The sequence below is a fragment of the Scleropages formosus genome, chromosome 7 (assembly GCF_900964775.1).
Source record: "Scleropages formosus chromosome 7, fSclFor1.1, whole genome shotgun sequence".
NCBI lineage: Eukaryota > Metazoa > Chordata > Actinopteri > Osteoglossiformes > Osteoglossidae > Scleropages > Scleropages formosus.
In genome coordinates this window covers 22,687,175-22,705,071 of record NC_041812.1, presented here as the reverse complement: position 1 = coordinate 22,705,071, position 17,897 = coordinate 22,687,175, and the positions used below count along the sequence as shown (strand labels likewise).

At 43.4% G+C, this 17,897-nt stretch overlaps 1 protein-coding gene across 4 annotated transcripts in view; it reads right to left on the bottom strand.

Annotated features, from left to right (window-relative positions):
- LOC108926303 (ankyrin repeat domain-containing protein 11-like) overlaps positions 1–17,897 on the bottom strand; it is a 71,901-nt gene that overhangs the window by 17,444 nt on the left and 36,560 nt on the right. For 2 of the 4 annotated variants that reach the window (XM_018738902.2, XM_018738904.2), the window contains one exon: positions 2,416–2,564. In XM_018738902.2, coding sequence (XP_018594418.2) covers positions 2,416–2,502 — 87 coding nt within the window. In that variant the 5' untranslated portion in view covers positions 2,503–2,564. The remainder of the gene's footprint in view (positions 1–2,415; positions 2,565–17,897) is intronic. The other 2 variants (XM_018738903.2, XM_018738905.2) reach the window with 1 other exon arrangement.

Sequence of the window (17,897 nt, the reverse complement as noted above, 5' to 3'; positions counted from 1 at the left end):
ATTTCAGTAAATGTCCTCATCTTCTCTCTGAATAAATCTAACCATCCAATGCCTTATACAGAACACGAGACCTGGATTTAGTATTGTTAATTATATTATTAAGACATTATAATAAATTCAGTATAATCTACAAGGAAAGAGAAGCTTACTGTTCAATAACACTTTTATTATAGTCCATTTTTTTATTGGGGGGGGACCTGGCCTGATAAAATTATTTTGTGTTATGTGCTTCTTCACCACAGCACCAGGAATACAGAGGGCAGCGCTGTGAGAAATGAAATATTTCTCACAGCGCTGCCCTCTGTATTCCTGGCATGCAGAGCTGTTCCTTATCCTTGATCAGTCACGAGAGTATGAGGTCACTCTGTGCATGCTACTTCCTGTTACTGAACCTGGCTGCATCGCTAACGTGATGCAGAAGGGGGGAGCAGAGAGAATGAGAGCGAGAGTGAGAGACTCAGAGGCGTGTCTTGTTTGCAGTTTAAGATACACACACACACACACACACACACACACACACACACACACACACACACACACACACTTGCAGCAGGGAGGAGGGGCAGGCTCATGTACACGACAGCAGTCAGCCGAGCTGCCCCTGGCAAGCAGCCATGTTTATGAGTCTCCTAGCAACGCTCCGCCCCTTGGTGTCTGATGCAACCAGGGCTGGAATGCTGTACATACACGGTGAAGGTAGCTCGAGCGCTACTGCTGTTCCTGCTTGTCCTAGCAGCTCTGTTGCCAATGCGGCACCAGACTAGCAAAAAAGCCTCCCAAACGAACTTCAGAGCACCTGTTAGCAAAGACCCCCCCCTTTGCTGACAAACAGAAAAACCGGCTGGCAGAGACCTCCACTGCTAAATGAATAAATGCAGCCCTACTGTTGTGTTTGTACTGCGTAACCTGCCAAGAGCTGTATCTCCCACAGTTACAGGACGAAATTTATGAACAACTTCACTTTCAAGTTTATTTTAGGACCACAGAACTATAAAGGAAGGCAGACTATTTACAAAAAAGAAAGACTTTAACAGCTGTTGTTAATCCACATTTCGAAGTTCCACAAATGGGAACGAATGCTCTAAGATATACAGTTGCAAAATAATATTAGTTTTGTCACTGTAACATTAACATTGTAAGTCGCTTTGGAGGAACGCATCAGCTAAATGAATAAATGTAAATGTAAACTCTTCTGTATGGGAGAACATGAAAGGAGACATCATCATGATGTCACTGAGACAAGTGAAACGGGGCAACTCCACATCAGTAAGAGCTTTGAAGGGGACGGGGCTAAAAAGAGGAATGACCTCCATCCTGCACGGCGACAGCAGATGGGAACATGATCAGAAAGTGTGATGTGGTATCCAGTAAGGATCCAGTTCTGTAGGAGAACGTAAAGGTGACAAGGTAGCAGCACCAGCTCCTAAACCTCAGATGACCCCTGTTAGCAAATTCAGGGCTACAGATGGCGGTCGGCAGAGGAGTAAAGTGATATCATCCAATGACTCACCCTTTAGTGTGTCCTAAGTAAGAGGATATGTGGGCATGACAGGCCACAGCCCGTGAAGTTTCACCTGTACTTGGTTTCATTCCTTTCCCAGTGATGAAGGCACCCTTCTCTAAAATTTCTCTACTACTCATTCATTCGGCATTTAAAGGTCCACCAACAGGTTGCCCTCCCACGAAACGGGAATTTTCTGGTGGCAGACAGGCTGTTTGTTGGATGAAAAATGTCTCTCTCAACTGCTCCTGCTATAGTAACCTTGATCAAAGTAGTTACCCAGAACTGTTCCAGTAAGAATACCCTGCTGTATAAAGGGGTAAATTACTGTTGACGGAGGCATTAAAAGTGGCCTTGGACAAAGATATCAACTAAATAAAGGTTAATAACAACAATAATAAGGATGATGATGATGGTTGTGTGAGAAAAATTGGAGGTCCCAGATAGAAGTGATGAGATTCAGAATAAATAAAACAAAATAATGACAGGGAGTTCAAGACACCTTTCTTGTTGCAGAACAACCTGACAGTACTCCATATCTTCACAGATAATGCTCAACCCACTACCCATACGTGCTATCTGTGAAACAGTTTCACTGTCAGGTTTCAAGAGATCTAACGTACTCCATTTCCAACCATCATTCAACCAAAAAATGCTCTGTCAGGCCTTGCATCACCAGGAATAAATTTCACTGAAAGTGAAAAATAAACTGATAGCAACACAACTGGCTAAGCCCTGGCACATCTGAACTCCCACATGAAACTGAGCTTTGTCAGCTTACATGGAACAACAAAATCTTCTTGAAGAAGCTTGCTGTTTGAATGAAATGGAAGGTGTTGAGAAGAAATCATGGGTTGCCATGGACACAAGCCTCCGCTGTGGAGGTGTTAGAGAAAAGAGACAAACATGCTTACCTTCTTCCCGGTTTGCTTCTCCACCATGTCGGTGTTGAGTGAGAAGTCCTCCAGTTGGGGGATTTTAGGACCCCCACCCTTGGGCATCGTTTAGCTTTCGCCACGCCAAACCTCATTCACGCTTCCATTGCGTCGTCATCGACTGTCTGCTGGGAAGGAAGAGACAAAAACATTAAGGCCTGTGTGACAGAAAGCAACCATGGCAAAACGTAAAGCTGGAGAGAGTTGCTTTCATTATGCTGGGCTCTTGCTTTTTGTTGGGTTGCATAAGCAAATACAAAAGATGTCTGCAATATGCTGTAATACGGTTCAGAAAATGTGGCATGGTGGCACAGCGAGTAGCGCTGCTGTCTCACAGTGCCTGGGTGGTGCGAGAGAACGTGGGTTCGATCCCCGCTCAGTTTGTGTGGAGTTTGCGTGTTCTCCCCGTGTCTGTGTGGGTTTTGTTTGGGTGCTCTGGTTTCCTCCCACAGTTCAAAGACATGCTGCTCAGGTTCATCCATAGTGTGTGTGTCACAAAGAGTGTGTTCCACTGACGTATGGATGAGTGACCCATTGTAAGTAGTGTACCTAGCAGTGTAAGTCACCTTGGTGAATAAGGTGTGTGGGGTGGTGACACTACATACAGTTCATTAGAAGTCGCTTTGGAGAAAAGTGTCTGCTAAATAAATAAATGTAAATGTAATGTAATGCAAGACTAATGCACCGAGTCATTAAGTAATGTGGAATGTGGACTTTAGGTGCGTAACCAAATCTGCTATGACAACACGTGATTTTGCTTTTAAACTAAAAGAACGATTGAATTTGAAAATGAAGATGAGGGAAAACGGTACTTTCCAGATATCTAAGCCAGCATTTACAAAATGAAGCACTTAAAAGCATGTATCCCAGCAACCCCAGCATTATCTCTGTTCAGACTGCGCTGCCATGATGAACCATGCAGACACATAAATACAAGCTACACTCGCTCAGACATTGACAGAATGGAAGGATTAATGCTTCAACCTGACAGCAAAGCATCTTGCCAGAATGGAGACAACATTTATAGTGGGGAACCAGTTAGGTAAGGCAGCTGACACAATAACTTCCAGAAGCAAAGGCGATCTGTGTGCCATAAGAGGCCTTACATATGGAGCTAAGGGGTTTCTTGAGAGCACTAGGGTGCATAATGCCATTTGCAGAACAACTCGAGAGTGCCGTGACTCTCACCCATCAAGCCCACCTAGTCTGACCCCAGACACTAAGCCTGGCTCTGGCTTCTGCATAACCAGGTATACCTCCAACACTGTTCTCCAATCTCTGCCTGCCAGTGCCCTTTCTCCTTTGGATCACATGCACAACATGCACTGGAGCAGAACGAATAAATGATGTCTAGGGAGCATCAGGGTTATTTCTCCTCTGCAGTAAAGTCTTTCTGGGCCAGGGCAGCACAGTCTGAACCTGGCAAGAGATGGATCATCCCAATCCTCCCCAGTAAGCACTGGCACGCTACACAGCAAGCCTCCCTCTCCATACACACACTGCAGCTCCTCAGTCCAAAGAGCTATTTTTAACCTCAAGTCAACAACACAGATAATGTAACACTTCGGTCCCCCAGCATCTGGGAAAGGGAAGTAGTGTTGCATTCACACTGTGTGCATCTTCAACAAAGTACCAGAGAAGATGAAATATCATATGATAGAGCATATTCTTTTCACACAAATTGGACCTCAAATTGAGCCTTTAGATATCCTGGAAAGAATGCAGATTCTTTGATGTAGAAAAAAGAAATTTAAAGAATTAACAAGAAGGCCCCCCAGCTCTGACCAAGAGTACTAACAATATCATCCTTAAAGCAGCAAAGAAAATGTCCACATTTTAGGGAGATTCAGTCATTAACAGATTAAAATCCAAATGTAATTGATCAAATTAATGCTCCTGCTGCTTCATCGATTGATCTCCTACCCCTGAACAATATGCCCATTGAGTGTTTAGGCAGTTTGTGCACACCTGGTTGCAAAGACTTCTGCTGACTTTTGCCCTTTCATCTCACCAGTGACAAACACCAGTTAGGTTCTCCATGTTCTGCCCTTATTAGAAGTTATAACACATCCGGGGCGTGTGTGTATGCATTTGTGTGTTCAGCGCCTAGAGCAGGTGACATTTGCAGTACGCGGAATCTCCAGTCTGCTTTCCTGCTTCCTCCGCCTTCCCTCTGTGCCTGTATTGCTAAGTGCCAACCCTAGGTCATACTCACACAGTTCCCCCCAACTGCCGCAGTCACTCAGGACTTATGGTGGCACTGTTCTGACAGACACACACGTATGCTACTCTGGACTGGTCAGCTCAGATAACAGGCCATTCTTGATCAGTGTTCCACAAGTAATACAGACGGATGGGTGGTAGTGTAGTGGTTAGAGCTATTGCCTTTGGACCCAAAGGTTACAGGTTCAAGTCTCACCTCCAGCTGTAATACCCTTGAGCAATGTACTTACCTGAAATTGCTCCAGTAAAAATGACCCTGCTGTATAAATGGGTAAATAATTGTAAGCATCTTAACAATGTAAGTTGATTTGGAGAAAAGTATCAGCTAAATAATGAAAATATGTGCCTTCTAAGTTCTACGAGTAATATTTAACTTTATTACACACATGTCATTTCCTAATTTTTCTAATTCCTTCCTGTCCCTCCAAATCCTATAAAACAGTACAATGGCTTGGAAGACTTCTAACGCACTGGAACACGCAACCAGAGAGCTGATCCCCAGCTGTTTGAGCTCTGCAGAAACGGACACTCCCGATGTCCTCAACTCCTCTCAGTTTGAAGAGCAAAGACAGCTTTTTCATTAGCTAAGTCAAGAAAACTCCCTCCTCATACAACTGGCCCCATGACCTAAGGCTCCCTCCAAAGACTATAAACCTGCAACTATTTTCATCACATAAAACATTTACTTCACTTTAAATAGCTGACAATCATATAACATTACACATCATAACAGAGATGAATAAGGCTCAGTGTAATTACGGTGCTGCATGGACAGCATTAGAACATTATGCGACTCGTGCCCATGATGGAGCTCAGCAGCCCAGGATGCTAATCAGCTTTATTGTGGAATGACTGAAATTAAAGCATCTGAACCACCTGACCGGGTTCGCAGTGGGAGCCCGCCCCACTAGATCTAAACCAAGATGAAGGGAACCACTGTTCTTGCAACGCTTGTCTCGTGACACCAATTTAGAAAACTAACATGCTGAATAACTGCAGCTATGCAAACTTATATCCCATTGTCAGTCACTTATAAAACTGGAGTCCTGGGCCCACCTTCATCCATTTAACGCCACGAGTGCAACTACTATTCGAACCTTGAGAAAAGTTCCTAACTTCAATGAACATCCAGATCTATGATGAAAAAAAATGCTACGCAAACTGCTCTGCGTCGATGCATGTGCTAACCAGCAGATTATGTAACAGCAGCAGCTACAACAGCAACAAATGAGAGGAAAGCCACTCCTTTAGCCATCTGCAACAGCACCGCAAAAAAAGCAAGCAACGTGCTATTCAGGATGAAGTTATTTTTATTTTTTTACCACAATGGTTCTGGGTATGTATTGTAGAAGAATTCTTAAAGCACTCCAATTGTTTGGGGGAGGTAAACAAACCAGAGGCTAGAAAGATCCATCTACAGTGCATCTCCAGAGAATACATTTACAGTAATGATGAGTTCAGATTTTCCACTGCAAGTGCTGGGCCTTTTTATAGCAAGAGATTATCATGTGACTGGGTGATCATGCAGCAGTGGGAAAGCACCTAGTACTCTAGGCTGAGGCCCAGCCGCTGTAAGGAGACACTGGCCTAGGGACGGAGGGCGAGGGTGGGGCTCTGCTTACTGTCTATCTGCTGATTCTCCACTGAGGAGAGGACAAAGGTCTTACTGGCTGAGTCAGTCAGCCTTTGGTCTATCTCTCTCACTCACACTCACACACACACCTTCAAGGCCCTGCCAGCCTGTGATGCTGACCGCAACACTTTTTGATAAAATGTTGTGCTGCAGAACCATCTCCCGAGAGAGACGAACGCTGTCCTCGCACCCCCTTGCTGCCTTGGGTCACACGTCGTAACATCCGCCCGCGCTCTCGCATTCTGAGCACGCAGTGCTGAAGCTGTGCTCAATCTGTATGCAGAAGATGGTCACACACGTACACACAGTCTCTGAGCAGGCAACGTTACAGTTGCCTTCATTCAGTATGCAGGAGGTGCGCGCACACAAGCCCCTTTGCTCATTATAAAAACGCAGCCCACAAGCAACTGTCTTACACAATATGGCTCTTTCCTTTATGAGTTCAGCAGAGTATCTGGACACTATTTCTTCTTCCGACGCCGCAGGTCATCTAAATTCTGCTTAACAAATGCGCAGCTGTACTGTGAGGCCGGGAAGGTGCACTTCATATGCAGACAATTACAGTGCCACCAGAGCGCCAATGTGCACTGAGCCTATTTACATGTAATATATGGGGTGATGCAGAAGGCACCGTTTGGTGTGCAAATACAGTGTTGAGGAAGCCTGCAATCAGCCTGCTGCGATATCCAGGCAACCGGGCCCAGATTGGCATTAAAGCCTGTGACCTGTGCAAATTCATTTCATTAGGCCCTTTATTTTGTGTGTGTTGGGGAGGGGGGCAAACAAGAAGCATGGAAATGTATGACGCTTGTCATTAAGAGCAGGACCAGGGAACTTCTCCCTGTTCAGGCCCCGGGAGCAGGAGTGCTCAGATGAACCTTGTGCCACAGATAGTGAGTAGAGCAAAGCGGAGCAGACGAGACCTTGTCCCCTACATGTAGCGAATAGCACATACATGGCACAGGCTGCTTCTACAGATTCATTCCTTCGGCTAAAAGGAAACGGAGAATTTAACATGGCGACCAAAAACAGCCTTTAAAAGTCAGTGCCACTGAAACTGATCATTAAAGTGACACACAGACTCTGCCCCCTGTGGAGATGCCAGTCGAATCAAACAACAAGCATGGTGGCCATGATCAGTGACCTGGGCCTCAGTGTGTCAGATGTCCTTGGAGGGAAAAGGGGGGGCAGCTTCCTGGCTGTCCTATTCCCTCTCCCACAGCAGGATCACGGCCTGCCATCTCTCCCTCAAACAGAGTTGCTGCAGGGGGGGTGGGGTACACAGCCACAATAAGACACATACAGGGCTTGTTGCCTAGCAACCAGTGAACGGAGCAGGCAGGGGGAAGCTGGCCAGTAGAGAGCTCCCGTAGTAATCAGAATGCGCTGTTCCGTGCACACCAGCCCCAGCCGCTTCCCGGCTCCGGTTCCTAGTTTCCGTCCCTCTTCTTGTTGTTCCTATCTGTCCCCACACTCTACACATACTCTCATGATCAGAGAGACAAGTTTCCAATCGTGCTACATCCTGCACTACACTTCAATTTACAGACATGTGTATTACACAAGCTAATTTAAAGTTGTAATTTTTTTTTCATATGCCGCTAAACAAAAAGAAGCTCCTGATTTCGAGTGTGGCTTTTGCTCGTATTTCTACAACCCTGACAGTTCCCTCCTCCAAAGGGTGAGCCAACCTGCCGACTTTTAGCAGCGAAGTTATACATGCAATTTCTGCTGAACCGTCCAGAGCGCACCCTCAGATAGGTAGATATTCCGGCAACACGGCCTGTGCAGGGCTTTCTTTGCGGTGTGCAGATAATGTGTGGTGAGAGTGTGTTTTTGGTACCTAAAATTCTGCTTTGTATTTCCAGTTTAACAACCAGTCAGCATAATGTAGACTGAAACATCATGCATACGCTGTCAGAAACACAAAGCAAACATTTGTTTTGTGATACTCCAAGTTTAAAATGCCAGCCTAGCCACAGAAAATAGCGGGTGTCCACTTTTTTCCCCAATCATACATGCACACACAAAGCATTTTACTGAAACCACTGACAACTGCGTGATGGTATAAACGAACGTGTGAACACGCGCGAATGGCAACCATGCACCGCTACAGCTCTGAGGATGGTCAAGGCAGACGTGTGTGCCGTCTTAATGGAATCATTACTCATTTAGGATCACCGCGAGTCCCATTACCTCACGAGGCTAGGGGCTTTCCTGCAGCTCTAACCAAATTAGCAAGCATGTAAATGCACAGTGCTGGGAGGGCTTGAGAAGGCACACAAAAATAACCACAGCACTTAAGCGTGATGGCCTGAGCTGGGATAACATGACCACTGAAGCCTAGATGGGAGATGGCAACAATGCTGGACACCAATACGGGAATGACAAGAGCCGAGTAAGGTGGGATTATACTGCATGGCTGTCTTCCCAAAACATAAGCAAGAGGCCATGTGAGGACTTCCAATGAGAGTCAGACTGAGGATGGTGCTCATAATCCCTCACACAGCTTCCCATCCTCTGTGGATGAGCGTATGCACACATGTATGCTGCATCCACTCCGTTCCGGCAGTGGGGTCTCGGTGAACAACACACTCGCCTTATTTTAACGACAGGTCTTTTCGGCCGTAGGTCTACTTGGTGCCTTGAGCAATTCCAACTCTTTTTAATCAATGCTAAAGGACACGTTAGGTCACTAAATCATTAAATAAAACAATGATAAATCTTACAAGAACTCTGCTAACTGAAAGAATGCTCAGAGTCTCTAGTCTGGCATAGACAGCTACCGCTGTAACTGTTTATAATTTTTTTTTAATGAAAAAATGAAATTATTTACAGGAATTAAACTTCCAAAAATGCAGTTAACGAAGGCAATGACACAGAGTGCCATATAAAGCCAGAAATTTGTCAATGGTTCAGAAGAGATGATCAACAGCGCACAACAGGGATGAAGTGAGTGTAACCTGTACCACTATAGCGCAAAAGACTACAGAAAAAGAACAGTACTGGGGGAGGGAGGGAAGTGTTTTCCAATGTGTATAAAAGACTGTTTTCGAGTTTGAGAGTGCGGCAGCTTAAGAACAGTATAAAAATCTGTCACCCCTCATAAGAGGACACATTTAATCTGTCAGTGGAACTCAACATCAAAGGGCTGTGTCATTTTGCACTGCGTGATGAGGATATTATTAGGAAGAGAGCCAGATATGCCGATAGATCACCGAATCCCAGGGCGAGGCGCCGGTTTGTGCTATTTTAACAAGCAGCCGTGATGAACAGTGATAAAGATGACATTATTTACTACTCTTTTCTCCATTACCCAAGGAACCAGAGGAAATACGCACGACACTAAATTTACTTTCCTGAAAAACAATAAGTGTCTCTCACCACACCAAGGCCTAGGCTGCTTGGAGATTAAAATCGAAAGTTTAAATCTTTCAGACTGGTGCAGGGCCCCAGCTGAGTGTTGCTTTGAGCTTTGCGGAAGCATCGAAGGCTGAAGTTTTCCTCCTGTACACTGGGCTGTTTCAGATGATAAGAGGACACTGATAATTGGATCTTTCTTGGTCCTCCATCTCCTGTGGAAAGAGTGATTTGTGCCCAGGGACTTGCAGGTTGCTGGCCAGGCCGCTGGCATAGACTGGTTCTTCTTATTACCCCTCAACATAGCTGTGCCAACCATACTGTCTGTCTCAGGCTAGTGGATTCCAGGTGAAGCCTTCAACAACATCTCAACCTGGCCAGAGGCTAATACAAAAACATGCAAGCCAGCATGCAAGTCCCTTCCAGGAAACGGCTCTATCCAAACCCTAGTATCAGAGCTGCTCTTGGACACACTAACACCAGTACTCCTCCTGGTGTGTATCCTCATGCTGCACATAGTCAATGGCAGGACACGTCAACATCCCAGCATTCTCAGGTAAGCTTTTCCCTACTGAGGCATATCATTGCTCTTTATCTGGACTGTCAACTTACAGAGAGAAACTTCCACAGCTGTCAGATCGTGCCAGTTATAGCAGTCAGGATGCCAAGGCAGTACTAACCATCTAACCCAGTACACCGCAAGAGTTCTGTACATAGGAGCACACACATTAATTCTCCAGACTTTTCCAATCCACTGCCTTAATGCTCCAACAGACAACATAAATTGAGGGAGAAAAAAGCATTAAGAGAGAAAACAAATAAGTAGCAAATAGGGGTATCCCCGTTACATCAGCCCAATTCATTACTAAAAATGGTCCGTATACTGTTCTGTCCTGTTATTTTAAATAGGTGGGGTTTAATTATGGGTTCATGTACTTTGCAGACAAGCCAAAATATTCCCAATACTTAAAACAGTCATGAAACAGTAATAGAACATTAGAATAAGATATTAAGATAATAAAGAAGGAAATTAGCACAGACTAAATTAGGGCAGAAATTTTATTTATTAAACTACTATACAGTAAGTACATAAGTAAACATACAAAAGACCCATACAGTACATTTACATTTATTCATTAAGCAAATGCTTTTCTCCAAAGTGATGTACATCTCAGAGAAAAATACAAAGAGTGCATTGTATCAACAGGAGAGATTTGGTTGCAAATGCATGATTCCAGAGTACAGCGAATTTGCGCCATACCACAGTATAAGCCAGTGTACATTACACGAGTAGCTGTATACAGGTTGTTTCAATTAAATTTTTATGGAAAAATTAAGCATAACGAACACATAAACATTTATTTAGCACTTACAAGATCAGAGGAGAAGTGGGCCAGAAAGATGTGAATATTGAGACCCCTCAAATGTAGAAGCACGTGAACAACATAGAAAAAAACACTTCTCAAAACTGTAATTAAACAACTTGAAAAATAATGCGAAATTAAGAAGCGATTATCATACATTGCTGAAAACTCTGTGCTTGATTGGTTCATGACTTCTATATCAAAAAATCTGCCTCAAACACCTGCAAAAAGTACATAATACCGGGAGCAGTCGGTCTGTATACCAAACATGGATACAATTTTTCTATGGGTATTATATTAAAAGTTTGTAAACCATATATTGGTGTATACATTTACTGGAATACGTTGGTCAAAAAATGAAACGAGAATAATCTTGCAGTGGCATTTAACTACGAGCACAAAAATTACCACAGTGTGGTAATGACCACAAATGACCACAAAATGAGAAAATTAAGTAACACCAGAAAACACAAACTGGCTTGGATCACACAGTGGAGATGGCCGTCTTCCTTTCAGGCTAATATACCTGTCATGACTCCTCCCAATATGATGTATATAACACTGTGTAGCACAGTGCATCACATGACTGGATAACTTTCAGAGGATTAGTAAATAATTATAGTATATTTAACTTTTTAACTGGTACTAAATGGACTGACGTTACTTGAGCTTATTCGAAAGATGACCTGCACTATACTGTCATCCCTAGAATTTCACTCTGCCCTCTATCTTAAGTGATAGTGGACAACTGCCAATGGACCCAAAAGCTGGTTTTCGCAACAGCAACGTGAGGAAATCTTACACCTTTGGAACTTAAAACTATCTCTGACTAAAGAAATGCTGTTCTTCTCCAATTCCTTCCAACATCTACAACTATGCTCAAAACTTGCAGGGGTCTGCATAGCCTCACTTTCTGCTCTCGAGACATGGGTTTTAGAGCTGAAGTACCCGAGCTGCCCCCGAGTGACTGGATGGGGAGGTTGAAATGGAGGCAGCTGGATGTAAAGTTCAGACAAGCGAGTTCCGGGGACCAAAGGGAATTTTAATGGTACGAGCACAGCAGTGGCGGGGGCTGTCTCTCGGATGAATTATATATCAATTGGAGGATGAAAGGCTCCTCCTCGTGGGAGCAGCTGAGAGGCGGAGGTGGTAGGGATGCCAGAGTGGCCCCTCATATTTTTGGACTGCCAGGTAGGTCCCATAGCTGGGCACACATTTTTTAAATCCCTAGAGTCTGCAAATTGCTGAGCTGACAGCAAAACAGCAAACGTCCAACCAAAACGAGCAGTGTAATCTAACTGGCTCAAGTGATTTTTTCCCCCTGCCGAAAGATAATTAACAACATGAGAACATCTCCGGCGATCCCTTGCAAGTACATCAGAGCCGCTGCTGAAACCGTACCGGGAGATTAATAGAGAATGATGTAGCTGAATATTTTATGAAGCCACTGACGTCGTGTGTCTCTTTCTCCAAGAAAGGCGCTGATGTGAGACTGCTGGATTTGAATTCCACTGGAGTATGTCCACACACTGCCTCAACCTGCCCTGTTCTGGAGTCCTGCTGCTGAGACATGCAGCCACTCTGTGCAACTCAGTTACCCAAGGCCAATCGAAAGGTGTGGAACAAATTTCCCTCAGCTTCAGACTTAATACTGAGTGAAGGAGTGGACCAAATTCCCTTGGACGCAGAGAAAAAGTCATAGGCAGTCATGCCAAAAATTAAAACAGGAAGGTTAAAAAAAAAAAAAAAAAAAAAATTGCAAGCGCACCCAAATACAACTCTTGTCAGGTTTGCACTGTGTATGTATGCATGAAAATATAATCCTTTCTAGGCATTTGACTGTTTGTGATGGGGGGGGGGGGGGGGCTGAAAAAAGTCAAGAATAATCCAGAATAAACTGTATTTTAAATGTTTTCAATTTACAGTTTTGACAAAAACCTGTGTAAACCCAGAAAACAAAAAGACACATAAAACAAAAACATTTTACAGTGACTGAAATACTTTAAACAATCAAACAGATGCAAATGTGCATTTCAGGACTTGCAGTACAATAAGAAAGAACAGTCTCAGTACCAAAGTTTTGGCGCCACGTCTTGGTACTTTAAATTCCTTAATGTGGTATGCAGGAAAACATGAGAAATGTATGTCCCATGTCATACCCTGTCTACACTGTATGCAGGGGACACTGGAGGCCCCTTTATAGCTGCTGTATTCACTCACTTCTCTTACTAACCAGTCCAAACAGTTTCTCAGTTTCTATTTCATAAATTGTTAAAATGTGGTTAAAATTAGATTTTGGGTCTTTTTTCCATTTGCAATAGAAGGATCTACTGCATTCAGTCTGAATTACTTCTCATCTAACATGACATTGTTCATTCTTTATGGGTTCACAAAAATTGCGCCTACTTTGTAGTAGTGCGCGTGCACACACACACACACACACACACACACACACACACACACAGTGATGGGGCTGGTGTGTGACTGAATGAGACCCATCACCATGACTCAACACCGCTCCTGTCCCAGCTGCTGTCCACTAACGTCTGGATAGGACAGGCTTGGGGCTGAAGCTCACATGGTACTGGCATTACTCCCAGAGATTCCCCTCCAGACATAGGCTCAACTGAATGAGCCCTATGCCATTTTCACACAGCAGGAAAACAGCATCACAAATTGCCTTGCCGAACTGATGGAGCAAATCTGCCAGACTGAAAGGCTTGGACGAGCACATCTACAACACCGTAGATGTAATATGTGGAAAAACTTTACTTTTCATTGACTGTACACCCAGAACATGTAAAACACCTGATGATTAATTAGTTATTAAGCTTGAGCTTGGCAAAATTCACAAGTGGACAACCTTTTTGGCATACAAATGGCATAAAAGAACAGAAGTCTGTCACAGAACTACATGTGCAATACTATTGACAACTGGCAGATTTATTCATGATACGGTGCAAGAGATGTGATTTTTCTGACAAAATCTCGGACAGCATACTTAATAGTTTAAAATACAAAATAAAAGTCACAAAGTTAAATCTACCAGTTGTGTCACAAATAGAGCATTTTGTTAGAAAACCAATTTGTACCAGAATGCAGGGAAAAAACCAAAGGGAAACTCAATGAAGACAAGGAGTAAAAAACAAACAATCAATCTAGAATCCATTTATCTGGGGAGCTATTTTGGCATTGACACAACACAATAGTACATACTAATCAGCAACCTTGGAGATTTATTTGCAACCAACAGAAAGCTGCAAATCAAGTTTCAACGTAACATGTTCAACATTTTTTTCCAGGTGCAGCTGGATATTGCAAGGTTAAGCTATTACAAATTGGTACAGATACAGAATACATTGACAGCAGTCATTTTCACTTCTAATAGCTCTAATGGGAATATTGCTTGCAGTAAGTTTCGGTCTTTTAAAAGCGAGAAAACTACAGAAATCCCCATGGAACACTGAAATGTTGTGTATATCGCCCCTGCATGTATTGTATACTCTATATTGTATGTAGCCGCTACCAAAATAAATTTCACGTCGGGATTAATGTAGTTCATTCATTTGGCTTGCACTGAAATGCACACCTCTGAAATTACACACAGCCACCATGACACATATAGCTAACCCCTTGTAGCTACACAGCCACATCTGTCAAATACTTCAGACAAGACATACTATGCAGTCTTAAGTCTTATAACGGCACAGTTGTTTGTCACTGCATACATAAATGAAACACTGCAACAAATCATAATTCCAGATGGATATTATTTTAATACCTTCATTAGGCCTTTGTAAAAAAAAAAAAAAAAAAAAAAAATTAAATAAATAAATAAAGGCAAACATCAAGGATAGAAACTCTCTCAGGTACTCGCACACAAGTTTGTAAAGCTGGCATACAGCAAGTGGGGGGGAAAAAAAAAAAAGATGTACTTGCTGCACTGGCAGTCTTACTTGTCTATAAACTTTACATACAAAACAATAAGAATGTATTTAACCAACTGAGCTGTATGTTAAACCAATTAAATTTAGGTAAGTAAGCCGCATAAACCATATTTAAGGCAAATATACTGTATTAATGTGAGCTAGCACAGGGCTGTGTGCAGCAAAAGGTGCGAACTCAAAAGATTTCCATCCATATACTTCATTCCTCATCAAAGAATTATGTCTACATCTCAAACGCCTTTTCAGCTCATTGTGAAAACCAATCCAGCAAACATTACATAATCTCTGGACTATTTTACAGCACAAAATAGTGGTAAGTACTGCCTGCACAAGGCACTTAAAAAAACAGCTGTTTTACCATGTCTGTAAAAAGCACTGTAACTCTTCTTGTTGATACTAGAGCTGCTAGTCAACACAACACTAAAGTGCACTATAAGAGCCAATTCTGTCACTCAACCAGCAATTAAGGTCCATAGATCAGCCTGAGAAAGTCGAATGTCACCTCAGTGTCTAAGCACACAAATACTTCTTTACGTTATGCATCACAATTCAAAGGTCTACCACAAATGTTTAAATATGAGATGTGGCTAATATCACATAAGCATCAAGAAAACATTAGGCCTACATATATTTCACGGTATTTAGGATTAGAATTTTTCCTTCATCCACTAGTTTATCAATCATTTAGGTGGCGGTACATTTTGTTGACAGTGCCATGGAGGTGAAATCCTGGCAAACCAACCAGCAGGTCTCCCAAAGCAATCACTGATCACAGACATAAATCAGCAGCAAAAGATTGTTGCTCACTGTACAGTTCACCTTCAAACTGCTGCACTAGGAATACATAGGGGAAAAGATAAATATTAAATCACCTATTTCATCATTTGTAGCAAGGCTGTCTAATATCAATATATTGTTTCTATTACATGCATTTCAAGCTTCAAAATAAAAGTAGGCAATATTAATCTAGTCTTCTCCTAAAATAAAAACTGGTATGCTGTTGCCAAGAGCAACAATGACAGTGTGTTATGACCCTTCACTACTACTGCATTACTGATGTGGGACAGAACTCATCATGCTCTGTATGCTGATGAGCCATATTTACAAATAGCACCTGAATCATGAAATCTGGCAGAGAGCTTTCCAAAGCACACTCCTTTCAGTTCAACACAAAAATCCAAACTTAGTCCCTAGAAGTGTACAGGAATTGGACTTGGAGTATAACCACCTTAAGCACAAACACAACACTTTCACAGGTGTTACTCAGATGTGTGCGGAGGGGGGGGAATCTAGAATTTTAACTTTTGACATAATTAGCTTATGACATGCTCCTGTATGCAACACCCTGGTTTTATTGATGACTGATGTGCTCCTGCTGCTTCATGCGGCATGCCTCCCTGTGCATGAGTCTCACTACGAGATGTACTGCTCTCCCCTCCTCCCTCTGCCAGGAGCTAGGCCTCCCCAGAATCCACAAAGCTCTGCTCCTGCTCTGCCTGGAATTTCCTGTTGACGACCCACAGCTAACGCTTGATACTTTCATGGAAAATCGTACAAGCTCTGTGTATATTGTATTTGAGCAGAAAGAATTCGAGTGTCAGTGAATAAAGGTGGCAGGAGGTTGAAGGAAAAAAGACAAAATATTGCTGAAACAGAGTGTACAGAAAACCACTGCTTGTACATGTTATACAAATAAAAATGCTAAAGTTTAGCTAAACAGGTTGTCAAGTGACATGCTGTATTTCACTTAAAACAGGCAGGAAACTGCAACAATATGCAGTGGACTGCAGCTCCGGCTAGGTGGACAAGATAACAGGCTGGAATTAGATATGCTGAAGGGCTTTAATGCTGGCTGGTCAGACTGGGGAGGGGGGTAGCAGGTGATGCTAAAAATATTAGAAAAATGATCTGCTAAGTCTGGAGAGTCACATTGAAGACTCAAGATGCTAAGGGGGGGGGTCTGTGTGAGGATGTGCAGAGGACAAGTGGGGCACGGTGGCACTAAGGAAAGTGAAATGCGATATTCTTAAGGGAGTGTGATGACCGCACACCCTGCAACTCAAGTTCCCCAATGAGGTTTCCTTTTGTCTCTCATCCAGCCCCACCCCACCTCCCCAGTGTGTTTATTTTGTCCTATCAATGTCATATGCTGCCTTCTTCAGTATCCAAATGCACGCACACAGCCAGTCAAGCACAGATGGTGAGAAGATCCATCTATTTAGTTCCATTTAAAGTTTACTTCGCTCCCCGTGATCATGACATGAATGACAATATACAACCCAGAACACCTCATACAAAAAAACAGCTTATAGGAACTCGGGTGGGGGGAGGGAGGAGGAGAGATGGGGAAGGAGTTTGGAGTGGGTGGGGGAAAGTAGGGCAGAGCTCTGTGCCATTTTCCACTCCACTCCTTCATTCCTCGGCTCTGGCGACAGCTGTCTGCCCCCATTGCAGCCCCTCTTTCAGACTTCCTTTGTGGACGACTGTTCCCAGCCGCTCCTGGACACGGGGGGGAGGGGGCAGTTGGGGGTTTGCAAAACAGTGCTTGGGCCTTGGAAGGACCCAAAAACGCACGGAAGGCTGCACCCTGTGACAGAAGGGACACATTCATATGTAGATTCTGAACCAAGTAAGAAGAGTGAAAAGAACTACTGCCACCCCTCCACCATCCTGGAAACCAGTGAGATGGACAGAGAACATCTAAATAAGACACAGGTCAAAGCAAGGTAGAAACTACCAAGTAAGTCACAGATGAAGGAAAACAGTTTATCAGACTTAATATCATAACTGCTCAACAGGTAAACAGAGCTTGAGGCTTAGCAGGCCATTGTCAAGAGTCTCATCAGTCTAAACCATTCAGCCTTGGACAAAACAGCAGTAAGCAGCAACCAGCAGTTTAACTCATTACCCAGCAGACCATTTCCAGGAACCCTC